General features: G+C 44.8%; 1 protein-coding gene across 3 annotated transcripts in view; it reads left to right on the top strand.

Moving 5' to 3' along the window:
• LOC118778272 (spectrin alpha chain, non-erythrocytic 1-like) overlaps positions 1-23,807 on the top strand; it is a 44,410-nt gene that overhangs the window by 15,046 nt on the left and 5,557 nt on the right. For 2 of the 3 annotated variants that reach the window (XM_036529732.1, XM_036529735.1), the window contains exons 15-50: positions 826-1,007; positions 1,968-2,211; positions 2,695-2,817; positions 3,220-3,437; positions 3,899-3,991; positions 4,452-4,586; positions 4,899-5,047; positions 5,740-5,796; positions 6,663-6,861; positions 7,497-7,586; positions 8,221-8,259; positions 8,378-8,413; positions 9,209-9,256; positions 10,217-10,308; positions 10,557-10,701; positions 10,889-11,070; positions 11,316-11,415; positions 11,751-11,948; positions 12,708-12,854; positions 13,364-13,467; positions 13,612-13,774; positions 14,358-14,372; positions 16,029-16,160; positions 16,728-16,865; positions 17,207-17,311; positions 17,606-17,814; positions 18,150-18,270; positions 18,807-18,928; positions 19,259-19,391; positions 19,567-19,665; positions 20,118-20,277; positions 20,599-20,675; positions 21,141-21,350; positions 21,752-22,048; positions 22,419-22,531; positions 23,213-23,230. In XM_036529732.1, coding sequence (XP_036385625.1) covers positions 826-1,007; positions 1,968-2,211; positions 2,695-2,817; positions 3,220-3,437; positions 3,899-3,991; positions 4,452-4,586; positions 4,899-5,047; positions 5,740-5,796; positions 6,663-6,861; positions 7,497-7,586; positions 8,221-8,259; positions 8,378-8,413; positions 9,209-9,256; positions 10,217-10,308; positions 10,557-10,701; positions 10,889-11,070; positions 11,316-11,415; positions 11,751-11,948; positions 12,708-12,854; positions 13,364-13,467; positions 13,612-13,774; positions 14,358-14,372; positions 16,029-16,160; positions 16,728-16,865; positions 17,207-17,311; positions 17,606-17,814; positions 18,150-18,270; positions 18,807-18,928; positions 19,259-19,391; positions 19,567-19,665; positions 20,118-20,277; positions 20,599-20,675; positions 21,141-21,350; positions 21,752-22,048; positions 22,419-22,531; positions 23,213-23,230 — 4,693 coding nt within the window. The remainder of the gene's footprint in view (positions 1-825; positions 1,008-1,967; positions 2,212-2,694; positions 2,818-3,219; positions 3,438-3,898; positions 3,992-4,451; positions 4,587-4,898; positions 5,048-5,739; positions 5,797-6,662; positions 6,862-7,496; positions 7,587-8,220; positions 8,260-8,377; positions 8,414-9,208; positions 9,257-10,216; positions 10,309-10,556; positions 10,702-10,888; positions 11,071-11,315; positions 11,416-11,750; positions 11,949-12,707; positions 12,855-13,363; positions 13,468-13,611; positions 13,775-14,357; positions 14,373-16,028; positions 16,161-16,727; positions 16,866-17,206; positions 17,312-17,605; positions 17,815-18,149; positions 18,271-18,806; positions 18,929-19,258; positions 19,392-19,566; positions 19,666-20,117; positions 20,278-20,598; positions 20,676-21,140; positions 21,351-21,751; positions 22,049-22,418; positions 22,532-23,212; positions 23,231-23,807) is intronic. The other variant, XM_036529734.1, reaches the window with a different exon arrangement.

Raw genomic sequence — 23,807 nt, 5'->3', positions numbered from 1 at the left:
CTGAAGTCGGAATATGAGTGTACTCCTCAAAGGAAATAAAGCGTTGGGATTAGCAGCTGTGCTGACTGCTAAAATTCAGTCCTAAAAAGCAGCACTCCATCCCTGATTTTTATCTTTACAGTTACTGTTATCACTATGCTGTTGCGTTCTCAGAGTGGTGTGGAGTCATTATGCAATAGCATAGTGATAATAGTAACTGTAAGGATAAAAATATGCAAATCACCCTGGGTGGGGAGTCCAAATGAATGGTGTTAGTCACACGACAGCGATAACTATTAAAATAACCCAAGCGAATTACAATAGTTATTTCTGTAAGAACTTTCTGAGCAATTTTTAAAAACAATGTTCCAACATTAAAGTACATTGAACCAATCAGAAAATTCAGGCAGGAATATGGAATAGTTCAAAAGGAACTGATTGAGAGGTGTTTTTATAGTTTTCATAATGATAATCATTATTTATATTTATTGTAGTTTACAAGTATCTATATGGCTTACAGTAATTATAATGGCTTGTATTCACCATTATAATTATATCCACGATGTGGGATTTCCTACAATCAGAATGAAACACAAATTTGGCAACACGTGCATACATACACATGTTGCCAACAGACATGTGCATAACATGCTTCATGATAACTAAGACTGCAAGTTGAATGTTTGTTTGGCCCAAAACTAAAATGCAACAGACCAATTCTCAGGTCACGGATGCACCCACACTCATAGGGCAGAAGACTGATCTGCCCAAAATCCCACACTCATAGGGCAGAAGACTGATCTGCCCAAAATCCTTCACGCCATTCCTGCAACATCTCTGCTTCAGGCATCAAGCTTCGGGAGGCTAACCAGCAGCAGCAGTTCAACCGCAATGTGGAGGACATAGAGCTGTGGCTGTATGAGGTCGAAGGTCACCTGGCGTCTGATGACTACGGCAAGGATCTGACAAGCGTGCAGAACCTGCAGAAGAAGCACGCCCTGCTGGAGGCTGATGTGACTGCGCACCAGGTCCCCCAATATTACTGCACCCCCTTATTTAATAACCTACCTCTAACGGCACCCCTTATTTAATCCACAGAATGTCACCACTTCCCCTCCTGTAATAATCCATGCATACCAGTGCTTCTTCAACAGTGAACAATACCACACCTCTTCTTAATAATCCATGTACACCTAAAAATAACAATGCCTCTTTCTCTTTAATAATGAAGATATATCAGTTTGTTGTCTAAAATGAATGCTACCCCTTTAATTAGCTAAATATATCACTGCTTCCTATTAACATTGTCCCCACTTTAATTAGCTACATACATCAGGGCTTCCTATTAACAGTGCCCCTCTTCTGTTTAATAATCCATGTATATCAGGGCTTTATTTAAAATTAACAGTGCCCCCCCCTCCAACTTTCCTCCTCATTGTTCATTCTAATTTGGAAGTTGAACTTCATTAGCCTCGTCCTTCACTATCACCTCAGGCGGTGCTATTTTCAGCTGCGGTGCAGTATCTCTTTTAATGCAAGAAACTGATTGTTCTCCTGGAAAAACTTTGGCAACATGATTGTTTTTTTTCTGGAAAATGCTCTGTTTTAGTCATGGGAGAATGAGGCTTCATGAATTCCATAATGGGTGGAGCTATCATGGGACTCATTGATTTGACCACTCATAGCCTTTTTTGCTAGTGGGTGAAAAGCCTTTTGATTGGTTCAAATAAGTCAAAGGTGTACGTGGTGGGTCTGCCCACTATGGGATTCTTGAAGTGTCTCTCTCCCAACACAACTTGATCAAAATGTTGAATTTCACTGGTACATAGGTAGCATTCTGCAAGGTCATTATTATCTTCAAAGTGTGTGTGTGGTTTGGCCTGATGTTCAATCTACATACAATTTCTTCTTGTACATGAGAATTTTAGTATTACACAGATACACACATGAACATGTAGACTGAAACCTCATTTCCCTCCCCTACCCAGGACCGCATCGACGGTATTACCATCCAGGCCCGTCAGTTCCAGGAGGCGGGCCACTTTGATGCCGACAACATCCGCAAGAAGCAGGAGGCACTGGTGTCACGGTATGAGTCACTGAAGGAGCCCATGGCAGCGAGGAAGCAGAAGCTCTCCGATTCACTGCGCCTGCAGCAGCTGTTCCGCGACATAGAGGATGAGGAGACCTGGATCCGCGAGAAGGAGCCTATCACAGCGTCCACCAACAGGGGTCAGTGTTGCAGTATAATACAAATTAGCGGGGTCAGTTTTTACCAGGTGGCTTAAATATAGCAGCTCTACATAACAAAAAATACAACTATGCACAATATGGCATTGTGTTTGAGTTGCCAAGCCTTGGGTGATAAAGTGTAGTTGTGCGCTCAGCCTGAATTGCTTTAGTAATTGTACATTATAACTAGCAGTTACAGTAACTATGAGCTCATATAAATGAATGACATGTGAGATGTCAGCCTATATATTGGTGGGTATATATATTGCATCTTCCTTTTTTTTGTGCTCTATCATATTTTCTCCCTGCATTTTTGTAAGCCTGGGCTTAATTGCCCTTAGTCAGATAAATGAATATTATTGTGTTGTGTTATATTTCATATAAATTTGTCCTTGTCTAGGGCTAATTAATTCAGATTCTTTCACTGGACAGGGCCTTTTTTCTCCTCTGAGTTCAGGTCTTTTTCTCTCCTCCATCTCTCAGGGAAAGACTTGATCGGAGTTCAGAACCTGCTGAAGAAGCACCAGGCACTGCAGGCTGAGATTGCTGGACATGAGCCTCGTATCAAGGCTGTTACCCAGAAGGGCCAGGCTATGGTGGAGGAAGGTGCGCACCATTGAAGGTTTCTTCTGTTTGTTCATGAGGGATTCTTATCAAAGCTGTTTCCTATGGATATCAGGTTCACCCATTGAGATGTCAGGTTGGGCACCTTTTAGTATTTATATCTTACTTAGCATTATTATAGGTTTGCTTGAGGGAAACCAATCTAGTCAAAACTGCAGTGACCTGTGACCATAGGTTATTATAGAAAGAACACGTTAATTCACTATTTGTTTAGTCTCCTTTCAAGTAAATGCATAAGAGAACTCCAGATGTACATTTGAGCAATTGACTATGTGTGTTAACCCCTGTCAATCACTCTACTGTTGTCTGTGTCTGTGTCCGTGTGCGTGTGCATGTGCATGTGCATGTGCATGTGTATGTCCTTGTCCTTGGCCCGCCCTCTAGGCCACTTCGCTGGCGAGGAGGTGAAGGTGAAGCTGCAGGACCTGAGTGGGCGCTGGGACACACTGAAGAAGAAGGCATCCCAGCGCAGGCAGGACCTGGAGGACTCTCTTCAGGCACAGCAGTACTTCGCCGATGCCAACGAGGCCGAGTCCTGGATGAGGGAGAAGGAGCCCATTGTGGGGAGCACCGACTATGGCAAAGATGAGGATTCTGCTGAGGTGAGGGGCACGGTGGAGGCAGGAGGTGGGGACTTACGGGTTTAATGGAGGGAGGCCCAAACTTGGCCCTAAGGAGCCCCTGTGTGAGTGCTAGTTTTTGTTCTAGCCAGTATCTTAGTCAGTCAAGATGAGAGCATGCACTTCAAATTGATTTTAAGAGTGTATTCTTGGCTTATTATCATTTGCCACATCTTCATTTTCTGCAGGCAGGTGTTTTGTTTTAGTAACTAGTGGCTGTATTTTCAGCATTACTGTGACTTCCTTTGTCAATCAATCAATCAATCAATCACCTTGCCTGTATCTAAAGGCATTTCCACAGAACACACCACGTAAGTTATGTGAGAACTGATATCACTGATTAGCATGATCTACTGTACATAGCTTGGTCACACTCTTTCCAGCAGTAAAAATCAATGCTGTTCACTCCCTCATCACACTCCCTCCTCTTCCTCATTCCGAAGGCTCTGCTGAAGAAGCACGAAGCTCTGATGTCAGACCTGAGCGCCTATGGCAGCAGCATCCAGGCACTGAAGGAGCAGGCCCAGGCCTGCAGGGTGAGTATCTGCAAAGTCAGGCCCACTGGGGCTACAGCGACACTGGGTGTCCAGGAGCTGGGGAGGCCTTTAGGAGCACAGCAGCCACCTTGTATTTGGAGTTATTTTCAGTGTAGCATAGGATATAGGGAAGTCAGCTTGTTGTCAGTACATTGGGGGTTCAAATCCTGAGCAAGATACTGTGGCGGTATACCCTTGAACTAAGACACACATCCTGACCGTTTTACTAAATACACAGTTGTATTACTGTCTTAAAATAGCGGCTGTGTAATCACCCCTGACTGAGAGTGGCTGGTGTGTAAATGAATAATAATATTAATGTAAATAATACTAATTGTGTATCAAGTGTGCATAGCTGTATGTGATCCCTAAAATCTTCATGACCTGAGAGCAGAACTTCAGGGCCTCTTTTACATCGCTGCTGATCTGTCTGAGCTCTCTATATGCATTTTCCCGATAGCAACAAGTGGCCCCAACCGATGACGAGACGGGCAAGGAGCTGGTGCTCGCTCTGTATGACTACCAGGAGAAGAGTCCCCGCGAGGTCACCATGAAGAAAGGAGACATCCTCACTCTGCTCAACAGCACCAACAAGGTACCACAGCCACACCCACATATTCACACACACAGACTCGCATCAAATTATTGCTGATAGACACCATGACTTTCAGGCAGTCACAGAAATAGAACAGTTAGATTGGGTTTACTTTTTGAAAACAGACAGTTAAATATGAGAGCGACGCAAGAGCCAAACAGCCAGACAGAATAACATTCTATTCTTTGTGAACTTTGTTCACAAATGTAGAACCCTCTACTGGCAGCTACTCATTCGTTTGTGCTGTTTGGTGAGTGCTTGGAGTAGCAGAATTTGGCATTGAGACCAAAGTTTTTGTTCCTTCACTCACAGGACTGGTGGAAGGTGGAGGTGAACGATCGCCAGGGCTTTGTTCCCGCTGCCTACGTGAAGAAGCTTGACCCGGCCCAGTCCTCATCCCGGGAGAACCTCCTGGATGAGCAAGGCAGCATCTCTGCCCGCCAGGACCAGATTGACCGCCAGTAAGAGACTCGCGTTCACGCCACAGACATTCATTTTAACCAGACCAATCAGTCATGCTCTCTCACAAGGAGCGGAAGCCTGGGGGGTTAAACAAAGACAATGTGTATTCTGTCACTGCTCTGAAAACTTTGAACCTGCCTATTGGACCTTTTGCCTTCTTTCACAGCAAAAGCATGTCCCTGATGCCAGTTTACACCATTGTAACATTGTTTGAATATGCAGTTGTGATGTTAAAACAGCTTACCGCATTCAGGTCTTAATGTCACTAAGGGGATTTTTGTTCATTACATTTTTATGGAGGTTCCTTATGTTGCTGTTGAATGCTTATGAAGAAAGACTTATAAAATATTTTTGGTGGTAGGGAGTATGGAATGTTGTATGTTCACGACACAAAGGGGTCTGGTCCTCTCTAGCCATGCTAGCAGTAAGAGTGACATTTCACCAGATTGTAGACTCTAGCTTTGTCCCATCTTCACGATCGTAATTTAACTCTAATTTGACCTCTATCTCTTGTCTCTTTGCCACTTGAATCTCATTCATAGCCAAAGGAGCTAGAGAAGCAGCGCTGTCCTTCCTCTTTTCTTTCTGAGCTACTAACAGCGTTGCCTTTCTCCCTCCCTCTCTCTTTCTGTCTTTGCGTACCCACTAACACCTGCACCTGTCTGCGCTCCTGGCGCATGTGCCTGCGCAGGTCTCAGGTGAAGGAGGTGTACAGTGTGTCTGTGCGCATGACACAGGTGGAGGAACTGTGAGTAGGACACACGTATCACCCTGTGCACACACATATGTGCGTATGTGTGTGTGTATATATATGCGTGTGCTTGTGTGAGAGTGTTATGTGTATGGCTGCAATTGTGTGTGTGTGTGTGTGTGTGTGGCAAGGATCAGCCCGGCCCATCATCATCATCGTCATCAGCATCATCATCATCATAATTGCTCCTGCTCACTCTGTTCAGCCTTCTTGCTCTCTCCTCAGATCTCTTCATTCTTTTCATCTTTTCTTCTATTCAGCATGAGGATAGAAGCCAGATCTCTTCTCCTTAGCCTAAGCTGTCCAACTGTCATTTCCTTAGGCGACTGGACACTGAGGGGTGGGTGGGGCCTGAAAGACGTCACTTCTTTGATTGGTCCACTCAGTAGATTGTCAGTGCTTAGTAACCCAGTAATGATCTCCAGAGCTCGTCCAATCAGAACCTCCCTCTCTCCCCGTGGAATCACCATCACCACTCCCTCTGGAGGTCTTTTAAATCACCGCAGTTTCATTGTGCAGTTCCATTGTGGCTTGTGGTTCATAGTGACCATGACCATTGTTGTGGTTGTGAACGTTATTGTAGCGCTGCCTCACACTCCCATTTGCCATCATCCTTTTGGTGCACGGCTGCTAGGGGCCGCCCGCTCCCTCTTTTCCTCTCCTAGTGATGGGACGCTGAGGCTTCATGAAACCTACAGTGGGTGGAGCTACCATGTGCTGTTAATCACTGACTCATTTACACCAATCAAAAGACCATTGAAAAACACTTAGACTTGCTCAAATCAGGTAGTCATTGATAGTACATGATAGACCCACCCCTCATTTTGGAGTCCTCACTCCCATTTCTCCAACCTGCCTCCCAGGTATGGCAACCTGCTGGAAATGGGGGAGAAACGGAAGAACATTCTAGAAAACAGCTGCAAGAAGTTCATGCTCTTCCGAGAGGCAAACGAGCTGCAGCAATGGATTAACGAGAAGGAGGGTGCCCTCACCAGTGAGGAGGTTGGGTCCGACCTGGAGCAGGTGGAGGTGCTTCAGAAGAAGTTTGACGATTTCCAGAAGGTAGGTGGGCAACAATGAGTGGCAGGTGCCCTGTTTTTGAAGCTGTCATCTCTGTGGTGGCGGTCATCTTTGAGTGCGCAGTGAGATCTTGGTGAGATCTGGAGGCATAATTCAGTCCAGGTCATAAACCTGCGATGGAATGATAAGTTGGGAAAAAGAAGCATGCTAAATATAGAAGAATAAGAATGAGAGAACTTCGGCATATGGCGTCTAAGCTTTATCTATATGACATTTTTTCTCTCTGAATAAGGCACAATCACCATTTCAGTTCTTTAGAGTAGCCGAAACAGACTTAGCCCGGTGTAAAATGCTCTGCCGCTTGCAATGATCAGACAGCTCTGGACAAAACTTATAAACATACTGATGGAAGAGGGAGGCCTTATGGACCCTGTAATGAGTGGAGCTGCCCATGTGTTGTTTCTTTACTGATGTTTGAATTAATCAAAAGACTGATGTCCACAACAAAACACTATAAAATTGGTTCAAATCAGTGAGTCGCTGGTAACATATGATGGCTCCGCCTATTTTGGGGCTAATGAAGCCTCATGCTCCTAGCTCATTTGAATTTTCTCTGCACGTTGATTGTGACCTGCTGTAAGATTGAGCTCATCCCTGTATGTTTCTGTGTCAAACAGGACCTGAAGGCTAATGAATCACGCCTGAAGGACATCAACAAGGTGGCAACGGAGCTGGAGTCTGTGGGTTTAATGGCAGAAGAGGCACAGGTGAGAGGCTGGGCTGCAGGGGGCAGGACCATTGGGCTGGGCTATTGTGGGCATGGGTGGTAGTACTGTTGGAGGGGTGTGGTGATGGGAGAGTGAGATATCTGGAAGCCAGTCATGGGTGAAGCTTACATTTGCTGTCAATCACATACTCGACTCAACAAATCAAAATACTTTTCTCTGCATACTGTAGAAAATCCCTTTGATTGGTTAAAGTCACAGTATCACTGACAGTGCAAGGGTAGCTCCATCCATTTTTTGTCATGAAATTCATGCAGAATTTGAAAAGGAAGAATAACAGGATACATAATATGGAGATGTTTTCTTCAGACATATTGCAGTGTCCATGCAATATAGTTCATGTGCATTGAAGTATGTTTCTCTTATTTTTTATTTTTTAAATATATATTTGAATATAATTTATGAAGGAATGGAGCACTGTATTTAAAGACTTTTAAAATTATTTTTTCATGTACTTGTCAGAAAATCTGCTTCTTTTTACATGTTTTGAAGAACTAGTTTTTAAATTTAATTATTTCTGACAGCACTGTGAGACTGTTGTCCTAGGGGCAGTTTATATAGTACATAATATTTAATTTAAGAGGAAGAATCCTAATGTCCCTCTCTTCTCTCTCAGCAACAACAAATGCTTGGATCTGCTCCAGGATCAGGGAAAGTGAGAGAACCTCTCCTCTCTTGCATGAACATGCTGCATGTCACTGCATGGGGATCAGTGCATGATGTCTCTCTTTGTCTGTGTTCTCATCTTTCTTCCTCTCTGGTTCTGTTTGCAGGATGAAGCAGACTCCAAAAACACATCACCATGGAAGGTAAAGATACTGTTTTATGGTGTCTTTCAAAGACCTAGCAAAACAGAACAACTGTAATTCACTCAGAGCAAACTGATGATTGATCACATCTTAACATTCTTTACAAGACCCAGAACTCTACTTTAACTGCATTTAAATCTGAATGGAAGTGAGAATATCCACAGTGTTGCATTTTGTAATACTCGCACATAATAATTTCACTTAGTAATTGAAATACCCTTTGTCGGTTTTTGTTTGTATTCATGAATTGTGAAACACACTTGTTATTCGGGTTAGAGTTTTATACAGGAGTTTAGTGTTTGCATGATCATTGACAGATGGCCACAGGCTGTGGGAAGTCCTGCCTACCTTCTTGTGTGACCTTTCAGAGTTACTCTTCTCCCTTCCATTTACCATTCACTTCTCTGTGTCATCATGCACTGAATCACACACACTGTTGTCTGCACACACTCTTTTATATATACATAGACATAAATATCTGTACATACCACATGCACACATACATATCTGCATGCTTATACACTCATGAATGTACAGTCCTGTCTACTACATATGCACACACACACACACACACACACACACACACACAAATTCTGATGCTTATGGTGGTTGGCCTTTACAGTTCATCTCATGGCTGATAATGCTCGGGTGGTCTTGGTGGATTGGTGGAGTTCTCTTTTACAGGACTGTAACAGCAGCCTGCCTTTAGGCCAAACTTGGCAACTCTTTTCACTGCTGTGGTGCTTCTGTTCTCCCTCCTCTCTCCTCTCTGCTCTTATTTTTCCCACGGTCTAGTCCATTCGCTTGGCTGTACAAACGACGGCCAACTTTAATAGCATTAAGGTAAGATCTCCTTTCTCCTTTTCTTCCTCAGTGCCTACACCTGAATGCCGGGGGTCTTTGTCTCTTGTCTGCATCTTGTTTCCGCCGTGTGTGGGACACTAACTCATTCACGCGCTCTTACTGTCTGTGACCCATGTGTCACTACCACATGTCTGACCGAGTGTCCAGTCCATCGTGTCCACAGTCCAGTCCTGTTGTTTGCTGAAGGGCAAGTGAAGCAATCACTGACTCAATCAAAAGACTTTGTGCTCCATAACAAAATCATGTGATCTGTCATTGGTTCAGATCACTGAGGTTCAAGGTTCAAGGTTCAAGGTTATCTTTATGAGTTACTAGTAGCACATGGATGGCACCATTCTTGGGTTCATCCACCGATTCTCTCCGATTACAGTTCTCATCTTTATCACATTCCCAGCGGGTCATGTCAGTCTATGTGTTTTTTGGCTGTTAAATTGTTTTTTTTTTACTTTTTACAGTCTGTGCATTGACAGTTTAATTAATATTATTTTAGAAAAAAATCCTTTTGGATGTTCACAAATGTAAACCTAAGTGTGGCTTAGGCAACATTTGGTAAAGAAGACAGAATAAAATGCATGCTCATTGTATCAGTGGAGGTGGTGCTGACCCAACCATGCCTTATTAATGCTGACCCAACTTGCTGAAGCGTTTGCTATTGTGACTAATCTCGTTCTTATATGCAGTGTTTATTTGTGTACTTGTACACCTGCCTTCTGTGTCCTCATTCCATTGTCATCCCAGTCTGTTGTATTACATCATCAGAAATACTGCTTCAGTTAGAGAACCAGAAGCTGTTTGTATATCAGATTGAATCTAAACTGAGATAACAAGACTACACATCCACATTCACATTTGAAACTTCATCTAGTTAACACATCATGAATAGGTGCAGCACAGCTGGGCCTCTGATTGGTGGAAATGTTGCTCTTTTGTGATTGGCAGGACCTGAATGATCGGTGGAAGAGTCTGCAGCAGCTGGCGGAGGAAAGGAGTAATCTTCTAGGGAGCGCACACGAGGTGCAGAGATTCCACAGGTACTGTGCACACCTGTACACAGGTACACACAGAAACACACCTTAACCCTGCTGAGGAGCACGGATGACCTGTGAGATTCCACAGTGACTGCATTGTGTCAATTGGACCGTTCATTCATTTTGTTTCAAGGTGTTTGTTTTTCCCCTTGAATAAGTGAGTGAAGGGTTACCACTTTGTTGCTGTAGTTGCCTAACTAACAGATGCAGTGCACACTCAATGACATTCCATGCTCCTGCCTCCTCTACAGGGATGCTGATGAGACCAAAGAGTGGATCGAGGAGAAGAACCAGGCTTTGAACACTGACAACTACGGCCATGACCTGGCAAGCGTGCAGGCCCTGCAGCGCAAGCATGAGGGCTTCGAGAGAGACCTGGCAGCTCTTGGAGACAAGGTGAGGCTCATACACACATAATCACACACACACAAACGCGCACACGGTGTGTTGTGTGTCCGTTTTAGTAGTAGTAGTCACACTGTCAGTTTTACAAAAAATGCAAGATGCAAGTGTTCACGTAAATAGTGATCAGACTGTAGAGTGTACAGGTATTGATAGGTCTCAAAATATTCTCTTTCTGCAGGTAAAATCTCTGGGCGAGACAGCAGATCGGCTTACACAGTCCCACCCAGAGGCTGAGGAGGACATCAAAGTGAAGCGCAGCGAGCTGAACACAGCCTGGACCAGCCTTGTGGGCCGAGCCGACCAGCGCAAGGAAAAACTTGGAAACTCCCATGACCTCCAGCGCTTCCTCACTGACTTCAGGTATGGGAGGGAGAGAGAGAGAAGGGGGGAGAGAGCAGAGGAAGAACGTGTTTAACACCAAAGGGAGGGGAGTAAGGATTGGCGTGACATAGTCTCCCTGAGTGGAGCATGGAGAGGGTATGTGAGAAGGAGTGAGAATACTGTGTACTGTGCGTGAGAGAGGAGCAAATAGGGTTGGAGCAATAAGATGGGGCGTGAATCGTGTGTATCACAGAGGGTCCATACATGCCCTGTCTTCCTCACAGGGACCTGATGTCCTGGGTCAAGGGGATCAGGGGACTCGTGTCCTCGGAGGAACTGGCTAAGGATGTGACTGGAGCTGAAGCTCTGCTGGAGAGACACCAGGTACACTATCTTCAAGCCACACCCAACACGGCCCAGCCTGAGGCTGAGCCCTGCAGGAGCTCCCCTGAAATAAGGCCCCATCCCAGACTGGACCCACATTATTGTGGACCTACTGTAAACTGGATTAGACTACACTGGGCCAACAGTACACACAGCACTTATTGGATCAGACCCAGTCAGTACACAGCACACTAGAGACGGCACACATTAGACAGGATGTTTTTTGGTCCTTCCGTTTGGTGGCTTTCTTTGTAAACTGTAGACAGCCTAGACTGTAGTTCCACCCTACAGTTCCATATGGGTGAGCCAAACACTTTCTGTCATGTGACCCGCAGGAGCACCGCACAGAGATCGATGCCCGCGCCGGAACCTTCCAGGCCTTTGAGCAGTTCGGGCAGGAGCTGCTGTCACGCGGCCACTACGCCAGTCCTGAGATCCAGCAGAAACTGCAGGAGCTGGACCGGGAGCGGGCTGACCTGGAGAAGGCCTGGGTCCAGCGCAGGATGATCCTGGATCAGTGTCTGGAGCTGCAGGTGCACCCAGTCACCATCACAACACACACACACACCCTTGTGCTTATACACAAATATTCCCCATGCATACATACGTACACTGCAGTTGTGTGCTGTGTGAATGGGATCTAAACTTCTTCATTAAGGAATGGACTTTGGAGAGCAGCTTGACGTCTGTTGTTTACTCCCTTCCATTGTTGATTGTAAATAAAGAATAAATGGGAAAAAGAGCAACAGGACACAAGTGTGCACAGACAGATGTATTGGTGAAGAGTGAACTAAAGATCATAAACATAAAATTTATAAATGACCATCAGAAGAAGAATAATAACATTGCTGCCTTTAGACACTTTCTCATGTCACTCTAAGAGTTTATGTGACTGCTATGTTTAGCAGTAGCTCTCCTCTAGGATGACTCTTATAGGTAAAGCTGTCCACTCACACAGGTGGATACTTACTGATGTTAAATACCTTTCTCTAGGGTTGGAGGGTGAAGTGTTCTTTTAGTACAAGGCAGAAAAAGCTTCATTAAGGGTACTTTAAGACTAATGTAGAGTAGTTTTTATTTAGCTGAGAGATCCAGGGTAACATGCACAACTCACATTTTACACTGAATCCATTCATACAGCTGGATATTTTTACCAAAGCAAGAAAAACCCTGGTGTCAAATCTGCATCCCTTCAATGTAGGGCTGCTGAGTTTGAACAGGGTACAGACCGGCTGATGCTGTGGCATGTGGATTAACTCCGTGTGCGTGTGTGTGTTTGTGTGTCCACCTAGCTGTTTAACCGTGACTGCGAGCAGGCGGAGACCTGGATGGCTGCGCGGGAGGCCTTCCTGGCGAGCGATGATAAGGGCGACTCCCTGGACAGCGTGGAGGCGCTTATCAAAAAGCACGAAGACTTCGACAAGGCCATCAATGTGCAGGTCAGTCTGCCTGACCCCACTCTAATAATAATGTTAAAACTGGTAAAACTAGACCTTTAATGTTTAAGTGAGGGGTTATGCCTCCCCCCAATTACACACCCCAAGCTGTGTCCTAAGGGTTGCTCCCAGTCATTAATTTTAAATTAGGATGTGAAAACATGTCTGAAGAGCCCACAAGAAAGTGCTCTTTGTGAAAAAGGTGACTACCGAAAATCAAATGAAGATAATTTATCAGAGGTGAATACGTTTTTTCTTACAAAATATATCTCTAATGAATCATGAGTGCACCCTGTGGGCTCCACTGGTAGTAACATTTCACATGTTATCCACTTAGGCATATGACTAGATATTTACCGAAACTATCCAGGTTGAATTCCTTTTTTAAAGGTACTATGATGCTCTTGAAGCGTCCCACCGAACATAAAACCTTCTTGTTTGACAAGGTCAGCCTCCTAATCACTTGTTCACCTGTTTCTGTCTGATTTCCCCCATGCTTTGTCACCCCGCAGGAGGAGAAGATAGCTGCCCTGCAGTCCTTTGCTGACCAGCTGATTGGAGCAGACCACTATGCCAAGTCAGAAATCGCTGCCCGGCGCAACGAAGTGCTGGACAGGTGAGTGATCTCATCCCCTCACAGGATGTACTGACCCCAGGCACACCCAGGTTGACCTTTTTGTTAGGCAGTCCGCCCTGCCATCAAGAATGTCTCTCTTAAGAGCACGGCTTTCAACGTGTTGGGTTTTGCTCCATATGGCAGGTGGCGTCGCCTGAAGGCGCAGATGATCGAGAAGCGCTCCAAGCTGGGCGAATCACAGACGCTGCAGCAGTTCAGTCGCGATGTGGACGAGATCGAGGCCTGGATCAGCGAGAAGCTGCAGACAGCCACGGACGAGTCCTACAAGGACCCCACCAACATCCAGGTGCGGCCCTTGAATCCAGCAACACTCCTTTGATTTACTCCACTGTGTTGGTTCACTGATTTAATCTGTATACCTCAAACAATTTAAAAGAGTAACTCAGAAAAAAGACTCTGGTAAACCTGATTGTTGTCATTTCATAAGTTATTTAATCAACTGAATGCATGCAGTCTTAATCAAGGGTTAAAAAGCCAACATTTTTTAAACTCTTTTTAATGTGTAATCTTTTCATTAAACTTAATGCGGAGGGGGTCAAGACTAATGCTCTCCTCTTGTCTTGTGCCACTATCCAGACCAACCAGCAGGGGACAATGTTTAGCTACAAAACCATCCCCACAGTGACCTCTCCTCCCCTATACCCCTGGTGGAGCCAGCCCCCTCCAGCAAGCACTTTTACCTGTTGAACCCTTTTAACTCTTGATTAAGACTCTTGTATGTTAAATAGATCTTTTCCTGCTCTAAATGGTGAAGAACTTAAAACTGGAGATCATCTGATTTTCCCTTTAATAACGTCCACTTCCCCTTCTCTGTTTCGGGATCGGAATGACAAACTGAACATGTCTTTGTCTCTGCTGTCTGTTTTCAGCTGTCCAAACTGTTGGTAAGTTGAGTAGCGAGTCAGAACACTAACATGGGTGTGCTTCTGTCCCATGTCCATGTCTTTGCTGTGTCTGTAGACATGCAGTTAGTCCCACCAGATGCTCCCTCGTCTATTTCGTGTTTGCCGTCACACAAGCGCTTGCTATTCCTTATTTATCTGCCATTTATTTATTATTTGAAGGTTTATTTGTCTGAAAATGTATTTTTGCTTTACCTCACAAGCAAGTATCTTTGTTCAGTTGCTGGGTATGTGGCTGTCATTACTCTGTCGGAATGTTTGCAGCTTCAATACTGTTTTTATTTTAAACTCGTTCCACACACTAATATCACAGAGGAAGGTGCCCCAGTGACCAATGATTCATACTCTATCATGGTTTTTAGAAAACAGAGTTGATTAGTAGTATATGTAGTAGTAGGAAATGGTATGAATAATGTGGTGATTTTCTGGTCTCCATCAATTCTGATCTCCAATCTCCCAGGGATTCTTGTGTGACTGATCATAATGAAAGACTTTTGTCTCTCTGACTCTCACCAGTTAGACAGTAAGAGTTTCATCTTCAGCAGGTGTGGGAAAATGTATTGATGATGGCTTTATTGGCAAAAATGCATTGTACTCTAAAATCTGAGGAAAAAATAAAAATTGAAACAATGTAAGGACAGTTGGATATGTAAGATTATTTCAGGTATACACTAACGATCTTCTGGACAACAACATGATCTGGCCAAATTTTAGCACACTGTGCTAATCATTCCACAAAAATCTTCCCACACTTAGCTATTAGTACTTGCTAAAAGCTGCTGTCAGCCTTTAATAATGCTGCCCCTTGGGGCTCATAATAAGGTCATTTGTTGAGGCTGAAGGTCTGAATATGTGAATCCTGCCCTAGAGTTTTCTGTGTGTGAGGTTATTTCCTGCCATCAAGTCACTAATCAAAAGTGGAGGCAGAACCGAGGCCTGTGGACACTGCAGCCATCCACACTGCACTCCATCACCACAGGCAGATTTTTTCCATGACAGCAGCTAACATGGGGTTAGATGCAGGACAATGTAGAGCGTCTCTCTCTGCCTCCTCCCTGTGTCAGTCTCTGGATGAAGTGTAGATGTGTGGAACGAAGTTTGGCGTGCCAGAAACATGCCCTTGTGTTTCCTGGGTTTATGTCTCCGCTGCCTCGTTCTCTCAGATGTCTCGTCAGTCGGTGGTAGTGTCTTGTCTGTAGTCTGAAGTGTGTGTCAGTAGTGGTAGCTTTTTTGTCTCTTGTTTTGTTACATTGTTTTACCTCATTGTTCAAATGCCTTGTCACCTCTACCACAGTTCTTCACTCACCCCCTCAACCCTATGGCATAAAATCAGGCAAGCACGCACACACACACACACACACACACACACACACACACACACACACACACATCAGATTGCTATGAGCTATATACCTCCAATCACACAATTACAGTTTCAACACTGAGGACCTTTAAAAACATCCTATTATATACCTACAACCCAGAAGCTGACTAAGCAGGCAGAAATGTAATGCAATGATCATCATGCTGTTGAATATCACGACATGTTATAGCTCCCCTTCCATGAGTGTCTCTGTGACTCTACTCTCTGCTTGGTTGCTCTGACTCTTCCTCCCTCCCTCACTGTGACGAAAACAGAGCAAGCACCAGAAGCACCAGGCCTTCGAGGCAGAGCTGCACGCCAACGCAGACAGGATCCGCGGTGTCATTGACACAGGCAACGCCCTCATACAGAGGGGCGCCTGTGCAGGGAGTGAGGATGCTGTGAAGGTAAAATGCCCCCGGGGGCTCAGCCCTGCCTGGTGTGTATGTCTTATTACCGTTATGTGGTTGTCTTACTGTATGAAAGTCTTTGTTTAATGTGTGCCATGAAGGAATCAGAATCTCACCTCCTTATCAATAAATGTGTAAGTTGGCTTATTAACTGCATTCACCCAATAGCTGTTCCTTTGGCATATACTATGCGTTTTAGTTTGTAAAGGTTGTATTTATGAATGCAAAAGGAATTTTCTGTTCATCCAGTAGCCTACCAATCTAATACACTATATCTATAATCAGCTGGGTCTGCTACAGCTGAAAGGCAAGGTAGTTATATTGACTATATAGCAGCAGGACAAAGTTGCCAATCAGAAATTTGTAGATGAGTATATTGTTCAAAATTAGTTGTAGCATATCTTTCATCCCACCTGTAATTGATTGGAACTGTTAGAAACATAATCTGTGTGGCTTCACCTTTAGTGAGTTAGACATACAGTGTGGGCCCACAGCAATGTGGTTGATGGTTTTCCTGTTGCTGAAAATTATGAAACTCACCTGTACTGTGTGTGACTCCCTCAGGCGCGTCTCCGAGCCCTGGATGAACAGTGGCAGTTCCTGGTCCAGAAGTCTGCTGAGAAGAGCCAGAAGCTCAAGGAAGCCAACAAGCAGCAGAACTTCAACACTGGCATCAAGGACTTCGACTTCTGGCTGTCTGAGGTGAAACTCATAAGGAAGTAGTTAAACTGCTCTGTCAGGAGAGGGCCCAATTGCCGTATATGTAATTAGGTATATAAACAACAACAACAAAAAACAGCCACATTCTTAAACTCCACTCCTACAAATTTACATTCTTATGATTTTTTGGGTTGGCTATAGCACACATACAGACTGCACAGAGCACAGGACTGTACAATACTATTGCGTTGCTGCACAACCCTAGATGTTTTACAGAGGGAAAATATGGAGAAAACTTCCACATGAATTTCTAGTGTAATTTAACAAGGTCTCCCTCTCTCTCCCTTTCTTTCTGTCTCTCTCTTACTCTTTACCTCACCTAGGTGGAAGCTCTGCTTGCCTCTGAGGATTATGGGAAAGATTTGGCCTCTGTGAACAACCTTCTGAAGAAACATCAACTTCTAGAGGCAGACATTTCTGCCCATGAGGTAGTACCTCTGTCTTTTCGGGATAAACCATTGCCTCCTTACCTTCACCTTTCCCCAGCAAGACCAGAAGTCAGTGTTCAGGACTTTCGTAGCTGCTTGTCAAGAAATGATCTGAGATCAGAGCTGCTGAGGGCAAATAGTCGTCAACCACATATCAGAGATCAGTGTTGCTAGTAGGAGAGGGTAGGGGGAAAAAGAGCAGAATGCTATCTGCTGTCATGCTGAGTGCTGATCTGAGATCAGTGTTTCTGGGGGCTGTAATGCATTGCCTTCCCCCTATTTCTCCCCTCGCAGGAGCGTCTGAAAGACCTGAACAGCCAGGCCGACAGCCTGATGTCCAGTGATGCCTTTGACACCACCCTGGTAAAGGACAAGCGCAATGCTGTCAATGCCCGCTTTGCCAAGATTCAGAACATGGCCTCCAGTCGCCGAGCCAAGCTCAACGAGTCCCACCGCCTGCACCAGTTCTTCAGGGACCTGGACGATGAGGAGTCCTGGATCAAGTGAGTGCGCCCCATGGAGTTTGCGGCTGTTACTTAGAGTGGGATTTTGTTGTCCGGCATCTCAGTCTGTTACTTTGAGTGATTATTGATGGACTGGGCTGTCTGAGACAAACTCAGCAGTTGATTTTAGGGAGTTTATGTCAACTTTATGTCAACAGGTTGTTTTCCTGTTGGAGAGTGTGTTAGCTTTCACATGCTTGGTAATGGAATGAAAATTGTGATGTCATAATGGAGTCAGCTGAAATGAAGTGTAAGTTGTGGTTTGCTGGGTTTTTCACCAGCTGGCCCCTTAGCTGATGATTCAGCTCTGGTCTCTAATCCTCCCCCACCTGCAGAGAGAAGAAGCTGCTGGTGAGCTCAGAGGATTATGGCCGTGATCTGACTGGAGTGCAGAACCTGAGGAAGAAACACAAGAGGCTGGAGGCTGAGCTGGGCACCCACGAGCCAGCAATACAGGTATGCTCCTATACAAGTGCACCTCTGTACAGGTATGCCCATATAATCAGAGCCCTACAGATAAGACATTGAAAACAGAATTCTGTGCCTCCCATTGAGGGACACCACAAATACCAGAGCCATCCAGGTATGTTCTTAAAAGCAGAGCTATACACAAAACCCCCAAAACTATGACCATGCAGGAACATTCCTAAAGCCATAGCTACACAGGTATGCCCCTGAAACACAATAGTGGTGTAGCACACTTGGGGTTGACGTTGCAATTTCCTAGTGAGCATTTCCAGTCCTCTTCTGCAGTAGCTCACAATGAACTGGACGTATCCTCTCTTACACGGTTTTAAATGGTTCATTTGCTTAGAAGATGCCTTCATTTGAGGTTCATATTTTACATACATCTTCATTCAAATTGCCGGACAAGAGATGTGGGAGAGACTGAGGCTACAAGAGCAGTTCCCCCACTATGGGTTAGATCCTGCAGCATTCTGGTAACATGTCTAGTCCTCTCAACATTACCCCGCTCTGTCTTTCTCCCTCAGTCTGTGCTGGACACAGGGAGGAAGCTTTCCGATGACAACACCATTGGGCAGGAAGAGATCCAGCAGAGACTGGCCCAGTTTGTGGAGCACTGGAAGGAGCTGAAGGACCTGGCTGCGGCACGGTGAGGCCAGATTCTGCACACTTGGTCTCTTTTTCACAGATACAACACTCACTTCTCTCTCTCTGTGACATAAACAGTATTCTCTCTGTAAAATATAGAGCACTCTCCAGCACTCTGACTCTGTCTGACAGTGGGCTTCCTGTCCCTGCTATGTTTTAATCTAAAGAGTGCCTGAGAAGTGTGGTGTGTTAAAATAACATTAGTCAGTCAGTTACTTATGTGAGGTTGTGTATATTTATGTACTTATTAAAGTTATGTTTGCCTTAATGAGCACTCCAATGGGTCTGTGTTCCTCTGTATGTATGCGTGTGTATGTGCTGGTAATTATAGGGGCAAGAGGCTGGAGGAGTCTCTGGAGTTTCAGCAGTTTGTGGCGAATGTGGAGGAGGAGGAGGCCTGGATCAATGAGAAACTCAACCTGGTTGGAAGCGAGGATTATGGAGACACACTGGCAGCCGTGCAGGTGAGGGGACAGAATGGTGTATGCCCTGCTCTTTCTACACACCCCGCTCTGTTTGTGTACACCCTGCTTTGTGTCTGTCTGTTTTTCTCTGTTTCTTGTCTGTATAAGTTCATTGAGAAATATAGTATGAATTGTCTCTGTAATGAGCTCCTGTTCGAATGCGCTTGTTGCACAGGGCTTACTGAAGAAGCATGAGGCATTTGAAACAGACTTCACAGTGCATAGAGACCGAGTGAGCGACGTGTGTGCAAATGGAGAAGAGCTCATTAAGAAGGTACAGTTCCATGCGCACACGCAAGCCTGCACATCGGCAGTCTCCCTTATACAGCTGTTTAATTCAACTTTCCGCTAAGGACCATGTTCAAGGGTGCAAGAACTGTGTTGCCCCGGGATTCAAACATGCAACCCTCTCATCACTCTACACTGCTGCCCCACATCCAGCATGGCATCGAGGGTCCAGCCTCACACTTCACATCCAAACTACACTGAGAGGTTTCAGTCTGACATAACATGTCAGGACTGAGGCCTTTGAATCCATTGTAACATATTGGGAATTAAAAACAGACCAAGCATATGTCAACAAACTAATTTTGAATCTCTCTAAGAATCCTGGGAAGGTATCCTCTGCCAGAACAAATCTACTTATTTATTCTCAATAAAAAGATTTAGGATCCATTCAACAGAACTTGAGGATTGCTGAAATGGCCTCTCTCCACCTTTCTGCAGAAAAACCACCATGCAGACAATATCAGTGCCAGGATGAAGGCCCTTAAGGGCAAGGTGACAGAGCTGCAGAAGGCAGCAGCCCAGAGGAAGGCCAAGCTGGACGAGAACTCTGCCTTCCTGCAGTTCAACTGGAAGGCCGATGTGGTGGAGTCCTGGATTGGTGTGTAGGGAGGCATAGTTGAGACTTGCGGGGTGGGTGGGGTGGGGGGGTTGGTTTTAGTCTTGGTTTATTTATCAATGAAAGATTTCCTGTACAAAAAATACATTTTACATTCTTATTTTCTTCATGAAAGACAGAAGTCCCAGAAGTTGAGGTAGCGAATAATGCCTTTGTCACATTCCATAGAATACTGACGAACTTAAAAATATGGGTAATTATGAGGGTTTACCCCAGGACACTTTGTAATTGTAGTAACTTCATCTGTTTTGTAAAAGAAGCATTAATGACTTTCAAAAACATGCCATCCTTGGGTCCTGGCAGGTGAGAAAGAGAACAGTCTGAAGACTGACGATTATGGCCGCGATCTCTCCTCTGTCCAAACACTTCTCACCAAACAGGTATGGTGCACTCAGCTGTAATTCTCGATGACATATGCTTGTATTCTCAAAGGCTTTTGTTTGTTTTTGTGTAACTGTATCAATTTGTACAGTGGGGTACACAATATCAATTTGTACAGTACGGTACTTTTAAAGAAGCAATTTAGTTTAAGTACCTTAATAAAAAGCCCTAAGGCAGCGCTCCACCTGGGAGTCAACCCCATAACATTGAGGCCACCCTGACACAGTGAACTACATCTGGCTTTGTTAGGCAGTCACCCATTCAAGTACTAATCAGGCCTTACCCTGATTAGCATCTAAGATCAAGCTAACTATGTTATTCTGTGTTTCTGTCTGTATCCACTGTACTTCTCATCTGCCATCTGCCCTGCATATTCCTGCCCTGCATCATATCCCCTTTCCCCACCTCGCCCTGTGTTGCACCATCCTGCTCCGCCCCCCTGCCTCGCTGGCCCTGCCCTGCAGGAGACATTTGACGCTGGGCTGCAGGCCTTCCAGCAGGAGGGCATCACCAACATCACCGCCCTGAAGGACCAGCTGCTGGCGGCCAAACACGTGCAGTCTCGCGCTATCGAGGACCGCCACGCCGCCCTCATGAAGCGCTGGAACCAGCTGCTCTCCAACTCCGCTGCCCGCAAGAAGAAGCTGCTGGAAGCTCAGGAGCATTTCAGGAAGGTAGGAGACAGTGTGTGTGTGTGCGTGTGTGTGTGTGTATGTATGTATGTATGTATGTGTAGAAGGTGATGTCGAGGATGGACAAGTGTGTTTGAAAGGTGGGAGCGTGAGGTGTGTATGTACATATGTGTATGTGTCCATACAGATACAAAATATTTTGAAAGAATAGAAGTATTTCCCCAGAACTGCCACCCTCAAGGTAGCCCTCTTTCGGCAATAAAAAGAATAATTTTCATCTAATATTTATTATTGAACCGTCATTGAAAAGTCACAGGGAATCTAAATTTGATTTGAATGGGACCCCTGTAACAGCCTTGAGTGTGTCACTTTTTTGTCTGCACTGTAACCACAACAGAACCTGAGCGTCCTCATGGGTTGTGTCTGTCCGCCCGTCTGTCCAGGTAGAGGACCTCTTCCTGACCTTCGCCAAGAAGGCGTCGGCCTTCAACAGCTGGTTCGAGAACGCAGAGGAGGACCTGACGGACCCGGTGCGCTGCAACTCGCTGGAGGAGATCCGCGCCCTGCGCGATGCTCACGAGGCCTTCCGCTCCTCCCTCAGCTCCGCCGAGGCCGACTACAACCAGCTGGCCGAGCTGGACCGCCAGATCCGCAGCTACCAGGTGGTGTCCAACCCCTACACCTGGTTCACCATGGAAGCCCTGGAGGAGACCTGGAGGAACCTGCAGAAGATCATCAAGGTGAGGCCAGAATTTGGGAGGGAAGGGGGCTGGGCACGTTATCTGCCTCATGAAGGTGAACCTTTAATGAAATGGGAAGATTAATGGCCTCTTGTGTCCACACTGATGTGTGCATCTTATCTATGAGGGTAAACCATAATATACATTAAAAATTTCACATGGTTTTTGCTCCCCAGAAGGTTTTCTAATATACTTTAAAAGACATTGCCTCCATCCAGGCGTGATTTTTTTAACAGGAGATATTGTGTATATAGAAGCATGCATTTATAGATTTATATCCAGCATCAGTTGTGTGTATGTGTGTGTGTGTGTGTGTGTGTGAGACATTGAAAATATTTTTGATCTACTCTTTTTCTTTGGCTGTGTCCAGGAGCGAGAGCTTGAGCTGCAGAAGGAACAGCGCCGCCAGGAGGAGAATGATAAACTGCGTCAGGAGTTTGCACAGCATGCCAACGCCTTTCACCAGTGGCTGCAGGAGACCAGGTAGGGGGCTCCAGAGAGCTGATGAGATTAGAGTAGCTCTCCCTTAACAATTAGCTTTGGTATTCCATATGTTCACTGTGACATATGACAAATTTAGCATATAGATATTTGACTTGACATGCTGCAAAATTTAAATAATCTGTATTTTATTCCATGATAAGTGAACTGTCATTACATGTATAATATGTTATATTATATTATATTATATTATATTATACTATATTATATTATATTATATTATATTACATTATATATTTACATGGGTGGATGTTTACTGAAACAGTGAACAAAAGCAGTGCTGATGAAGAGCCAAGCTCGGAGAGTAGAGACCTCTCCATCTCATTGTTCTTGTGCTTAAATGTCCCTTTCCTGTCTCGCACTGTGTGCCAGCACCTTTTGTGCATTGCGATTAGAAATGACTGTAATGCAGCATGCTTTGCCATGGCGGAAACACAACTACACAAGTAGCTTGTGGCCCATTTTTTGATAAAGAAAAATGGGGTTTCTTGCCAGTGTTGTTCGGTTCATTTGCAGTGTACATGTGGCTGTTGTCAAACTGTCATTTAAGGAACCACAATGACGTGGTCACTGTGATATGTGTTTTAACCGTTGTTCTCTCTCTCTCTCTCTCTCTTTTTTCTCGTCCGCTACCCTGATGCTCGGATCGCTTTTTTTAATCAGGACATATCTTCTGGATGGGTTAATATCACCGTTTCCTCTCTTTTCTGTGTTGTGTGCTGTGTGTTAGCTGTAAATGCTGTTCTTTCAATGTGTGGAGGGAGAAAAAATGGTGATCATAAATGATTGGCGGATCTGTGGGTAGTTGGGAGTGGTAGCAGGGAGGGCTGTTCTTACTTGTCCCATGCTGATTATCCTGTGACAGCACAGGTGTGGCACTAATGTATAGGCATCGCCCATGAAGCTATTGTTTCTAATTTCACCCATTTTCCAATGTGGTGAATACATACTTCAGTGAAATGGCTGACTCTGAATATTACCATGGTAACTGAGGGACCAGTTGCATTCAAGCAGACCCTCTTTGCAACGTGCATTAATTTTCCAGCGTCAACATTACGATGAACGCCATATTTATGTGAACAGATAACTCCTTCTCAATGTATCTTTTTCTTTCTGTTCTTTTCTTCCTTCTCATTCGTTTAATCATAACTCATGAGCTGGGTGGGATGTTTTTTGTTACTTTGATCTCATTTCGCTGTCTGTGTGTCTTTAAATTAATTTTTTGCCATTCCCATTTTTGGCATTCACTCTGTTTTTT

This window comes from Megalops cyprinoides, chromosome 5, assembly GCF_013368585.1.
Source record: "Megalops cyprinoides isolate fMegCyp1 chromosome 5, fMegCyp1.pri, whole genome shotgun sequence".
Lineage (NCBI taxonomy): Eukaryota > Metazoa > Chordata > Actinopteri > Elopiformes > Megalopidae > Megalops > Megalops cyprinoides.
This window is presented reverse-complemented; position numbering and strand designations above follow the sequence as displayed.